Source organism: Ricinus communis, chromosome 4 (assembly GCF_019578655.1).
Source record: "Ricinus communis isolate WT05 ecotype wild-type chromosome 4, ASM1957865v1, whole genome shotgun sequence".
Taxonomy (NCBI): domain Eukaryota; kingdom Viridiplantae; phylum Streptophyta; class Magnoliopsida; order Malpighiales; family Euphorbiaceae; genus Ricinus; species Ricinus communis.
This window is the reverse complement of record NC_063259.1, coordinates 22,143,404-22,157,605: the sequence shown is the minus strand read 5'-3', so window position 1 is coordinate 22,157,605 and position 14,202 is coordinate 22,143,404. Positions and strand designations below refer to the sequence as shown.

General features: G+C 33.8%; 1 protein-coding gene across 1 annotated transcript; it reads right to left on the bottom strand.

Moving 5' to 3' along the window:
* Positions 1 to 9,661: 9,661 nt before the first annotated feature.
* On the bottom strand, positions 9,662 to 13,659 carry LOC8289720 (protein DETOXIFICATION 12). The gene is made up of 7 exons (XM_015727241.3): positions 13,250 to 13,659; positions 11,105 to 11,649; positions 10,920 to 11,006; positions 10,744 to 10,800; positions 10,400 to 10,638; positions 10,102 to 10,307; positions 9,662 to 9,999 (listed from the first exon to the last, which is right to left on the bottom strand). Exons 1-7 carry the CDS (start codon positions 13,505 to 13,507, stop codon positions 9,925 to 9,927), a joined length of 1,467 nt encoding a protein of 488 aa, XP_015582727.2. The 5' UTR covers positions 13,508 to 13,659; the 3' UTR covers positions 9,662 to 9,924.
* Between the last annotated feature and the right edge of the window lie 543 nt (positions 13,660 to 14,202).

Sequence of the window (14,202 nt, the reverse complement as noted above, 5' to 3'; positions counted from 1 at the left end):
TGAGAAAATGACCCCGTAAAAGTGGTATATTTATCAATATAAGAAAATAACCCCGTAAAATGTGTATATTTATGAATATGAGAAAACAACCCCTTAAAAGTAGTATAATTGCGAGTCTAAGAAAAGAGCCTTGTAGAAGGGGTAAATTATTTAATATGAGAAAATAACCCCGTAATACGGGGATATTTATCAATCGGAGAAAATAAACCTGTAATTTCGGTATATTTTTTAGTATGAAAAAATAATCTCTTAAATAGGTTAATTTTAGAATATGAGAAAACAACCCCGTAAAAGGGTTACATTTGTCGATATAAGAAAATAATACCGTAAAACATGTAAATTTATTAATTTGATAAAACAACCCTATAATAGTGCTAATAATTTAATATGAGAAAATGACCCCATAGAAGTGGTATATTTATCAATATAAGAATCTTCCATGGAATTTTTAGCACATTTTAATTGGACTGGGAAATGATTTTTCATGACATTAGAGAAACTTTAGAACTTGGGAAATAAAACAGAAATGCATATGCATCCCCTATTGTTGACAAATTGATAGTTGTTTATGGTCGATACCAAAACTTAGTTGACTTATTCTGTCATTATTAGTTTATTAAGAAATTATCAAAAATCTCTTTGATTAATTGGCACACATATTATTCAATGTAATTAATTTTTATATTTTTTCAGTCTAAAACTATAATACCAAGGATATATTTCAGAAAAAAAAAATGATAAAAAAAAAATGTTAAGAAAAGTATTTACATGTTTTATCTGCATGTAAATTAGAAGTGGACTATCAATTGGCATGGAGGAAGTATTATATGATTTTCAAATTAAATTACTCTATCTGTCTCTATTTTTCAATTTACACATCAATTAGGAAATACATTAAAATCTCTATAATAATATATTATTTAGGAATAACCTCTATAGTGATAAGAAATTATGGTTTTAATTTAGACCAGTTATAAATAGAAGTAAACTTTCTTTTATAATAAGTTATAAATTTTTGAAATTCTTTCATAAATATCATAAAAATATAAAATAATTATAAAAGTATCTATAAAAATTCATAACAATAAAAACACTAAGAAATAGAATTTTATTTTTAAAAATATCCTAAAACAAAATTTTTTAGAAATATATGATTTAGTTTTTTCAGATAAAAAGCATGTGTTGAATATACTTTGAAAAAAAAGTGTATATATTCAATATACTTTTTAACAGATAATTTAAAAAATATTAATTTTTGTAAAGTATTGTTGCATTTTGTTTGATTTTGTGATATTAATGATGAATAACTAAATAAATAAATCTAAAGTGTATTTTTATAATTTTAAGATTTGGAGACGTGTTGAAAATATCATATTTAAAAAAATTAGATAAATTGCTACAACGTAAAAAAAAGTATATATTGAAGAGAAAAAAAAAAATCTGATATACTTTTGATGTAAAAAACAGCAAAAGGTATATATTTAACAAAAAATAGTATACATTAAGTATATAGTAGGTATCTCAACCTTTTCCAAATGAAATAAAAATGTAAACTCATAAAAATTGAACAATAAAAGGTATACATTTGCAAATACTAGTATATTTTGAGTATCAAAGACCTTTTAAAGTGAAAAAAAAATTAATTCAAAATGTTCAACATCAAACAGTATATGTTTACTAAAATATGTGTTAGATATTTGTAAAATATCTGAAACTAATTTTGAAAAAACATAAAAAGATGAAAAATGAAGAGTGGATAATTCTGAAAATAAAAAGGATATTTTAAAAAAAAATTAAAAAAACAAAGATATTTTTGTAATTATTTTAAAAAATTGGATAAATAGTAATTTTTTTTTTAATTTTTTAAGTTCCATCTTAAAAAAATATTTCTTTATACAGTAATATTTGTATATATAACCTTAAAAGATATATATGTTATATTATATTTTATCTTATGTAACATTATTTTATCTCATCAATCTTATTTGTATAATATAACAAGATATTCACGTATCTTATTTCTAATTTATATCATTTTATCTATAAGATTAAGTACTAAGTTCATTGAAAGATTTTAGTACTTAATCTCCATTGAATTATAACCTTCTTATAGTCATAATTTTTAGATTAGTTGTAACCTCCTCAATATAGTCATAATTTTTATTTGGTTCTAAGTGTATAACTATAAAAAACTTTTACTATATAAAATTTTCTAATTAAGATGATTAATTTGTACATTATTTTTCTAAATTTATAATTTTAAAATATAATAACTAACCGAAAGTGATATATTTATGCTAATTATATATATAATTAACTAATCGTTAAGAGAAGGAAAAGGAAGAGCTATCGTTTTTTGAGACAGAGAGCATAAAGGAAAGTTAGTATGAATAGAAATCAAGAATACTACATATTCAAGGTTTTTTAATAAGATTTTGGCATATCCGAACTATATGATTATCACCAAAATTGGAACCAATTTTTCCTGTCCTCATTTGCTATGGCTAAAATCCTTTCATCCGGAACATGCTAATTAATAGCATGTCACATGGCAACCCCCTGTCCATTCTCGGCTTAAGACTTTTCCTTTCCTTTTTCTTACCATTCATGGAACATCCTTTTATCATTTGCTATTGCTCCATTTGATTACACATTTCTAACATTGCCTCATGCGTGTTTTCTACACCACTTGAACAAAATTGGCTCACCAATCATATCTTTACAATTCACATTATTCCATTTGTGAATTTTTATAGAACAATGATGAATGTTTATGTTACAAGAATTCTGAGTTTATTACAACTTGAAATGAAAATATATACATGTTGAGATTCTGAGTCTTCTTTCTAAAGGATACTTATGAGTTTTTTGAGGAAAAGGTGGAAGTGACCTTTCCTGCCTTGCAGGAAAGGATGCTCCCTTTTTCCCTTGGTCAGGGATGAAAGGTCTGCACAAGCAACCTAGCTTGTGCAGCCTCTGAGACCAAAAAGAGCTGCTATTTTCTGTTTTCTTCAACACTCCCCCTCAAGGTGGGTTCGAATAAGTTTATCGAGCTCATCTTGCTGAGAATCGAGTGATGAGTCTGATTGTCAATAGATTTTGTGAATATGTCTGCTAACTGATCTTGACTCTTAATATAAGGCGTTTCAATTTCCCCTTTCTAGACTTTTTCTCTGATAAAATGGCAATCCACTTTGATGTGCTTAGTTCGCTCGTGAAATACTGGATTGGACGCTATGTGACGAGCAGCTTGGTTATCGCAATGCATTTTCATAGGTTTTTCGCTTTCAATCTTTATATCCTTGAGAACTTGTTTGATCCAAATGAGTTCACTAGCTGTGGATGCCATTGCACGATATTCGGCTTCAGCACTTGATCTAGCAACCACACTTTGCTTTTTGCTTTTCCATGTTACCAAGTTTCCTCCGACAAAGACACAGAAACCAGTGGTTGACTTCCTGTCACAGCTTCCAGCCCAATCTGCATCAGAAAAACCAACTATGTTAGTGGAGTTGTTTTTCTTCATCCAGATTCCTTGTCCGGGTGTTCCCTTGAGATATCTAAGGATCCGGTCTATGGCTTCGAGGTGGCTGGAGCGAGGAGCATGCATGAACTGACTTACCATACTAACTGTAAATGAAATGTCAGGTCTAGTGACAGTCAAATAAATCATTTTTCCTACCAGGCGCTGATAATGCCCTACGTTGGTTAAGGATTTTCCATCTTCAAGGTTGAGTTTGACTTTGGTTTCCATTGGAGTGATGGCCAGTTTAGCTCCTATTTTTCCTGTTTCCTTTAATAGGTCAAGGGTATATTTCCTTTGAGATAGGAATAATCCCTTGTCAGATTTTGCCATTTTTATACCAAGGAAATAAGAAAGTTGGCCCAGGTCTTTGATATCAAATTCCTTTTTTAGGCTCTGTTTGACCTCTTCTATCCCCTGATCATCATTTCCTATTATTATGATGTCATCAACATACACTAAAATAACAATAGTATGTTTGTTAGTGTGTTTAACGAACATAGATGAATCCGATTCACATTTATTAAAACGAATGCTTAATAAAAAACGGCTGAGTTTGGCGTACCATGCTCTCGGGGATTATTTCAGGCCATAGATTGCCTTTTTTAGTTTACATACCAGGGAAGAATCTGAGATTGACTTATGTTCGGGAGGTAGCTTCATGTAAACTTCCTTTTCTAAGTTTCCTTGTAAGAAGGCATTCTTGACATCCATTTGGAACAGATTCCAATCCTGATTGATTGCTATTGAAAGAAGGATTCTGACCGTATTTATTTTAGCTACAAGAGCAAACGTCTCTTGATAGTCAACTCCATAAGTCTGCATGAAACCTCGGGCTACAAGTCTTGCCTTATATCTTTCAACGGTTCCATCACTATTGAACTTGATTTTGTAAATCCACTTACATCCCACTGGTTTTTTATTTGGTGGAAGTGGAACAATACTCCATGTCTCATTCCTTTCTAGAGCAAGGAGTTCTTCTTCCATAGCTTTACACCTAGTGGGGTCAGTGTTGGCTTCATAGAAGCTTGCGGGTTCAACGAGTTTGGAAATCTGACATAGATAGTTGCGGTATTGATTAGATAAGACATTATAGGAAATAAAATTATGAATCGGGTATATTACCGAATGAGACACATAGTCTCTAAATTTCACAGGAGGTCTAGTTTGTCTGGTAGATCTTTGCAAGGCAATTTCTTCTTCTGCTACTTCTTGAGATTGGGCTTCTGGAATAGGATTGTCTCCCCCTGAAGGAATTAGCCTAGAGACGAGAGGGGACTCCCCCTGAAGCTGACAGTCCTGGTCCGAGCTGCTAAGAGGGAAATTAGAGTTAAGTGGAAATAAAGAGGGGGGAGGCAGTCAAAAATCACAAACATTGTCCTGCGAGGCTGTAGCACCCACACTCAAACATCCAATTGTACAGCAATATATATATATATATATTTAACTTCATAAACATAATTTACTACTTAGTTACAATATAAATTCATACAATCTAAGTGACAAGACATACTTAATACATATAAGGAATATTCATACATTATTTTAATTCACATAAGTTCCCAAAATGTCCCAATGCTTTAGATAACTCCTCTGGCCCACCTGATAATATTGACTGATGCAAAGAGAGCAATGCACAGCTAAGGCTATCTACAACTGCACTAACCTGAAAAAAAAAATTTTGCTAAGGAATGAGCTAGCGACTCAATAAGCATTTAATTTACTAAACTATAGTATATTAGGCTAGAATTATCAAGTCTTTATCAATACAGAAAATTATACCAACACTTAACTAACAATCACAAAATCAACCATTTCAATTATTCTCATAAACAAATAATTTCATCTCACATAATGCAAATAATCTCAAACTCAACCAAGTCAAATAATTCAATTCCACATTATTTCTATCAAATTAGGATAAGATGACTCATCCTTACATTTCCTCACATTTTTAAATTTCAGTAACCACTTGACAAGACTATCTGCCCGGCTCAGTCTTGCCATCTCACATACTCGGGTAGCTATCCGCCCGGCTCAGCTTTCCCGACCACACAATATCCATACAAGAGTCATCAATCCTTAATCAGAATCATTTCACTTCACAACACATCACAATCAATTCACTTCACAACACATCACAATCAATTCACTTTACAACAAGCCAAAAATATAACTAATATCAACTCAGTCAATCAAGAAATTATTAAGTAATCAAACAGCAGTTCCTACTCAATATACACAAAGTTTAGTCTATTAAATACTTATAAAATTTATAGGATAACAAAGTAATCCTATTCTTTTTCTCTTACCACTTCCTTTCCTTTGGATGAACCTATTCACATATTCAATACAAATACAATTCAATCACAATGCATAAATATACATATCTTTACTATCCATAAAACATCACATTTCAACAAAATAACATATATTCTAGATATTAATATGATGCATGAGATGAATGACAACAAATCAACATATTTGTTGATGAAGGCAGCTTGTAGGTACTGATTTAGAAATTACACCAAAACTTATATACAATTAATAAAAATCTCATATTTCCAGAATTATACTTCAATTTTTATAGAAACCATAGCAGAAAGAATCACTTCAAAATCATTAGTATAGAAATAGTTATGGCATTTTCTATACAGCTGCTCCAATTTCTATCTAAACAAAACAGTAAAAAATTTCCTATTAAATGACCAATCAAACGAATAAATTTTCTGATGAAACTCTCCAGATATAAAGTTAACATTCTAAAGTTTCTATAGACACTAATTTTACTCAATTTGGACTTCTCTAGCTCAAGTTGTGAAACACACAATTAGCAACAAATTTCTGAATCCTAAGTCCGATTTCTGCTTAAAACAGTTTCGAGCAGACTATATTAAGTTCAACATATCTCACGTTATAATCAACCAAAAATTATGAAATTTTGCAGACATATACTAGATATATAAATGAACAACTTTCATGTTTAACTCTCTGCTTGGTTCAGCCTCTAAATGCCTCAAAATGTCAGCACAAAAACCAGATCACCTGCTGAACTATAAACAGAGCAGCAGCAAATCGAACCTCGTAAGTTCCTACTCACTCAACGATCTGCAAAACCATTTTACAGAGATATTCTTGAAATATATACCTACAACTTTCATGTTTGGAAATTTTCGAGATAAAGCCTCTAAGGTCACGAAATCAGAGGTGAAAAATCTGTCCAGAAATTTCAGCTTCAAGATCACAAGTAATAGCATGTTCACTCTTGATTAAACAATTCCAAAACACATAATCATCAACAACTTCATATCATAATCCTAATTTACAGTAAAATCAAGCAATTAAAATTACTCACCTTTGTTTCCCTTGATTAAGAAAGCCCAAATCTTTCAAACTTAAAAGAAGAATTAAATTTTTACTTACTAAAAGTTTGTAAAGTTTGATTTGGAAAATCAAGGTTGAAGAAGAAAAGGAGAAGAATGAGAGAAACAAAGAAGAAGAGGAAATAGGAAAGCATGCGTAGAAATGAACAAATGAAAGAGATGGTATATTGGTGTAAAAATAGGCAATTTTATAATTTAATCCTCTTTCTTTCTAACTTTCCAATTTAGTCCAAAATCATTACTTTTCAATTAAATCAGTATGTAACTAAATAATTTATTTATCTACCACATAATATAATAAAATAAATCATACATAATCATGATGCAAATGACATATTTAACGACATGCTAATGAATATTAATTATTAATAAAAAAGAAATAAATAAATTTGGTTGTGACAGAGGCAGTCAAAATTATTTTGAGTGGTCAAAATCTATTTCTATTGCCCTCAGCGGCAGAAAAAAATTAGGTTTCATTACTGGAAATAAACAAAAACCCAAACCTGTAATTCCAGAAGCTCCAACAGAAGAAGAACTTGACAGAATGGAAGAGTGGCAGACTAATGACCATCTAGTCATGTCCATGCTCACTAATACCATGGAAAGCCAGATTTTCCGACTGTGTATACTCATGGAGTCATCAAAAGCAATCTAGGAAAAACTAAAAGGCCTTTACGGGCATCAAAACAATTTTGCTCACATTTTCAGATTGAAACATGAAGTTTCTCAAATCACTTAGGGAACCAAGAATCCCACAGAATATGCAACAGAGATATTAACTAGATGGGAAGAGTTACAAAATTACCTTCCTCCGTTTAATGATCCAGAAGAACTCCAAAGAAGGGCAGAACAAGATTTAATTTACACCTACCTCGGAGGCCTGGATTCAAGCTACGAAAGCTTGCGTTCTTAGATCCTCCTCGCCTCTCGGCTGCCGTCAATAGAAGCTGTGATAGCGACTATCCAACACGAAGAAACCAGACGGAACACTATGAATGGGTCATTAGAAAGCACGGAGAGCCACTCATACCTCACCCGTCGAGACCAAGGCCGTCAGAGAGGAGGGCCGAGCGCCATCGTGCGATGTGACCACTGCAAAAAGCAGGGTCATCACCGCGATGGCTGCTGGCACCTCCATCCGCAGTTGAGGCCATTGAGAGGGTGGGAGGGGGCTGGCTCGAAGGGAGGCGAGAGGAGAGGCAGGGGGAGCGAAATGAGAAGGGAAGAAAACCCTAGAAAGGGTGTGGGAGCACATTCCGGAATGGGGGCGTCATATGCCGAAAGATATATGACGCCCCGACCCGAAATGCAACCCGAATTTCTAGGGTTTTCTCAACCCGACCCGACCCGTTTCGATCCGACCCGGAATGAACCAAATCAGGCAACCCGACCCGACCCAATGATCCATGGTCTTCATGGGCTGGACCTCTCCGCTGGGCCAGGCCCATTCTCCAATCAAGCCCAACAGGCCCATCCAGCTCCACAGGCCCATCAAGCCCAGCCGACCTCCCAGGCCCAACCCACCAGTCAGGCCCAAATGACTGAATTTCTGGCCCAACTCCAAGCTTTGATTCGTCAACCACATGGATTCTGGTTGGTACAACTCGACGGGTCAGGTTCGGTTCAAAACAATTTGTTTCATAATGCTAAATCTTATCAAAATGCATGGATTATTGACTCCGGTGCTACTGATCATATGACTTGGGATCCTGCAAATCTAAACAAAATTCATTCCACCAAGGATTCCCATCATGTAACCGTTGCAAACAGGAACAAGGTCAAAATTCATGGCCATGGCACCACAAATTTATTTAATTGCAACATTAATGATGTTTTATTTCTGCCTGAATTTAATTCTAATTTGTTATCTGTTAGTAAGATTACTCAAAATTTGAACTGCAATGTCATTTTCTCATCATCTTTAGTCTCCTTTCAGGATCGAAATTCCAGGAAGACGATTGGTAAATGACACTTAGAAAATGGCCTCTACTACCTTCATAGTCCTTCCCTGCAATGCCTTATATCAACCACCCCTGGCATGCTCATGCATCAGAGATTTGGGCATCCCTCCGACTCCGTCCTAAATAAATTATTTTGTTACAATTTAAACTCGAGTAATTGTGATGTGTGTAAATTTTCCAAACACACACGATTGTCTTTTTCCTTGTCTTCCAGTAGGTCAGAAAAACCTTTTGATTTAATTCATTATGATGTTTGGAGACCTGCCCTCGTTACTGCCTATAATCATTTTAGATATTTTGTCACTTTCATTGGTGATTACTCTCGTAACACCTGGATCTATTTATTAAAAGGAAAAAATGAAGTTTTTTCTCGATTCCAAATTTTTTTTAATTTTATAAAAAACCAGTATAATGCAAAATTAAAAATATTTCGATCCGATAATGGTACGGAATACATAAATCATAATTTTTCTAGTTTCTTTAAACAAAATGGAATTTTGCATCAAACCACATGTGTTAATACCCCCGAGCAAAATGGTGTTTCTAAACACAAAAATCAACATCTTCTCAATGTCACTCGCACCCTTCTTTTTCCAAATAATGTCCCTTCTGTTTTTTGGTCGGATGCTCTCTTAACTGCCACCTATCTTATCAATCGGTTACCCACTGTCACCTTAAAAAACATGAGCCCTCTAGAAGTTCTCAAAGGCCGTCAAATAGATTTAGGCCATCTTCGAGTCTTTGGTTGTGTTTGCTATGTCCATATAAAGCGTCAGCATAAATTAGACCGCAGCTCTGATACCATGTGAATTTTTATAGAACAATAATGAATGTTTATGTTACAAGAATTCTGAGTTTATTACAACTTGAGATGAAAATATATACATGTTGAGATTCTGAGTCTTCTTTCTAACGGATACTTCTGAGTTTTTTGGAAAAAGGTAGAAGTGACCTTTCCTGCCTTGCAGGAAAGGATGCTCCCTTTTTCCCTTGATCAGGGATGAAAAGTCTGCACAAGCAACCTAGCTTGTGCAGCCTCTGAGACCAAAAAGAGCTGCTATTTTCTGTTTTCTTCAACACCATTGTCAACTGAAGATCTTCCTTCAAATATCCTTTCCCTTGCCTCACTTGCCTGCACACCGCGAACAAACAAGCATAAAATTCTATGTTAAAAGATATTTTAATTCATTACTAGGCTTTCAGGATCAGTAAATTTTCTTAACAAAAAGCTTACCTGCTTATCCCAATTTACACGACTTGTAACTATAGAGAGTAGAACTGTTTGCGTAAAGGCACCAACTTGTATACCAATCCAGAGACCCATGCCTCTTAACTTTAGCCAGAAACCCAAAACGGCAGCAACCGGAATCCCGCAAAGATAGAAGGCCCCGAGGTTGACATAAGCCCCTATATGCTGCCATCCACACCCCCTTGCAACCCCTGAAATAAGGACTCCTACTAATTAACATATATTGGTGCAAGACTTGTCAAGGACAGAAAATACTACAATTAACAGAGCAAAGGAGTTTGACCTGAAAGCACCCCCTGTAAGCTGTCCATTATAACTGACAAAGCAACCAGAGGAGACATGGTTGTAACACAATCCACTACTTCCTTTTCGTTGCTGAAAAGGTAACCAAAAACGTGGCGGCAGGCGAAGAGGGCACTGCTTACTATAGCTGTCTCCACAACTGCAAGAAACAGCACAGCAAAGACAGCAATGCGTGCAGCCTGGGGTTTTCCTGCTCCTAATTCATTTGAAACTCTTGTGCTGTCAAAATATAATTGTCAAATACCAAAAGAGTTAGCTATATAATCACATACTGAAACTGGAAGGCGTTTTCATGTACATATGCAAGGTTTTATGGAGCTAGACCTTACTGCAGCACCAAATCCATATGGTATTGAATAGAGTGTAGAAATAGTTTGGAGACTGCGGAAAAGTAGACAATAAATCAGAAAAGAATTCATTATAATTATTGTGCAAGGATATCCTGACTATGAATGGCAGCCCCAACTCTATCTTCAATAAAACATTTGGAGAAAACATACCAGACGGACAGTACAGAAGTTTCAAGCTGGGGATTTGGTAAAAGCCCCGAGAGCAAGACAAGCAACTCAAATGACCACCATTCGAGACTACAAAATGATTAGTGCATCAAAGGTTAATGTCTACTAATACAGTGAACACAACATCTTCTGCAGAAAAAGGATTATGGGAAAAATAGATGAATTACCAGATCATTACTGCAGAAAAGATAGCAAAGCGGAAGAATTCTCCAATCCCATGAAATAACTCCACAGAAATTGGGGCCCGAGTTTTAGCACAGGCTGAAGAGTAACTCATGTATAACCCAAGAAATATTACATTCAACCAGATTGATATATCCATTGCTAATGCTGCTCCAAGATTTTCTAGTCCTGAATGGAATGTTAAAACCCAACAGAGAGGCATATGGAAACAAAGAGTGGCACAAGAACTTAGCAGCATAGGAGTGATCAAACTCTGCATCTGAAAATACCGAACAAGTGGCTGAAGAGCAGCATAGGCAAAGAGCGAAGGGACAAGCCACATCATATATTTACCAGCTTCATGTGAAATTGCGGGGTCTTGGCCAATTGAAACAAGAAGCTTTCCCATAAATGTCCATATTATAGAAAGAGGGATACAAACTAGGATCAAACAGAATATTGCAGTTTGAGTTTGAATTCCCAGTTTCTTATACTGCTTAGCTCCATATGCTTGTCCACATAGAGTTTCCAGTGCACTTGCCATCCCTAACTGTAACGCGCATAAGACTTTGTTACTTACAAGGTCAAAAGCGAATACAAGTTTATTTTCCATAAACTCAATTCAGTAACCTTTAATATTTTTTGTTTTGATAAATCATCAAGTCCTTTTTGCTCGTGGTGTTGAGAAATCATATAGTTCTGGTAGTAGTAAAAAGGAAATGCTATTGCCAGTTGCAATACATCAGGTGACTAGTGAAATTGATGGAGTGAATCTCATTATACTTTGACTAAGAGCACAAGTTATTTAATCACTTTAATATTTTAATTTTCAATCTAACTTAACAAATATTTGACTCTATTTAACATTTTTAATTTTTAATTTAATCTAAAAGATATCTAGATTTTTTTTTTTAATATTTAAACAGCAATGTGCAGTACATGTGGACGTAAATAATGAAGCTATATATAAAAAACTATTTAACTATCACAAAATTTATGTGCCTAATCAAAAGCAAAAATGTTAAGTCGACCAAATGACCACTATTCAAATATGCAGATATGCATTTGACTCTTCTTTTATCTTGCAAAGACCAGGCCTACTCTTGGTCATCAAATAAAATGTCAGAAGTAAAAGCCTGGCTATGGATATTAAAGAAGAATGATGGCCATGTGCACATTATATAATAAATCAAAGGCTGGAGATTTCAATCGGGTAAAAGTTTCTTCTCTCTTAAACCAAAATACAAAAGAAGAGAAGTAAAAGCCTCTGTCTGAGTATGACTCAGTGCAATAATGATTTGAGAGGTAGACTCTTGACTTCCTACAACCGTTAGTACATCAATTCTTGGACTTGGTAGGAGTCGTTTTCAATTTTTGAAAGCCAATTATTACGAAAATGAAATGATGATCCGGGTCCCGTATAAGGTGAAAACTTCACCAAGGTGTAAAAGTTTTCCTGGCCGAGAAATTATCTCGGTTGGGGGACCACTAATTAAGACCAAGAGAAAAGATGGCTAAATATATATCACCACATATCAATTATGGCTGTGGCTTTCCCTTAGGCTACCATTAGTTTCTTAACGTTTGTTGAAGATTAATGTAAGAGTACAAGCATGTGTAAGAAGTTTTTCTGTGCTGCAGATCTTGAGTTGTAAAAGATCAAGAATCAAGAACAAGAAACGGCAGCAAATTAGCTATCACATGCTTAGTTTCTTGATCACACATTATTAACAGAGGAAGAAAAGCAAGAAGTTAAAAATTGAAAATTAAAATACAAATAAAGTCAAGTCATTATTTCCCATCATTCAAACTTAAAAGCTAATAAGTATAATAAACGACCATTATATTTATGATTTCTGCATGACAGGAATAAGACTATAGATACAGAAACGCCCATATACCAACAAAACAAGACAACCAATGTTTCCTTTTCAGAAAAATGAATAAATAATTAAAGTTACGCGTTTATATAGGAACTGAAAAATCTTATAGCCATAAAATAAATTGGATTCCTGACATAAAGACATTGGTAAAACGATCACCAAGAAGTTAAGTTAAAATAATTAAATTAAGAAAGATGAACATATATAGAAAGAATAAAGATAAAGAAAGTTAATTATAGAAAAATTGAGAAAAGAAGAAGAACTTACAAGAAAACTAAAACCAGTAACACCAGCAAGAGAGGTGGCGATGGCGGTGCTAGAAAGAGCAAGTTCACCGAGGTGACCAACCATCATCAAGGAAATAACTTGCAGAAGATACTGGGAAAGAATAACAGCGACCATAGGTCCTGCTATGTAACCTAGTTTTTTCACTTCTTGTGTAAAAACAGGCCATGTTAGAGCTGTTCTTGAATCGTCTTTGAGTAACAGAGATTCTTCCATGGCTTTATCCTGCGTGCTCGCCATTGATTGAGCGGCTGTTCTTGTTTTCCGCCGCCTATATCGCTCCGGTAGGACAGTGGTTTCGTGAGATTGGAAAATGTAAAAGAGAGAGGGAGAAAGAAAAAAAGGAGGGAAGGGAAGAGACGTAAGAATTCAATACTCTGCCCTGGTCTCTGTTCTTAAACTACGAAAAGTTAGGGGTTTTTTTTACTAATTTTTCTTTTACGGTGGGGATTTCACTTTCAATCTAGATAATCGAGGTCCTTAATTACCATGCATTATTTAATTAAGTGTAAAATTATTATTTCACATTTTTCATTATTGTCTTATTTTATTTATATTGTAAAATTATTATTTTATTTAATTGAGTGTAAAATTATTAAAAATTTAATTAATCAAACCGAACAGTTCCGCTCATTTTAATTTTTTATTGATTAACTCGGTTTATTCTTCTTAAATAAAACATAAATAAATTACTTAAATTCCATCTCTTGATTTCAAATTTTGAATATAAAAATAAAAGGCATGATATATATTGTTAGACTTGATTTCATTTACTTTACTTTAATAATTGGAATTAATTATATGTTTACAGAAATTTCCTATTTTTCAAAAAAATAGACATTCTGACTAGCAGAGTCAAATTTACGTACATCATTAAGATAGTATGGAGTCATTTCGTCTGTAGTTTCCTTTTCTTTTATCTCTCTTTGGCCTCC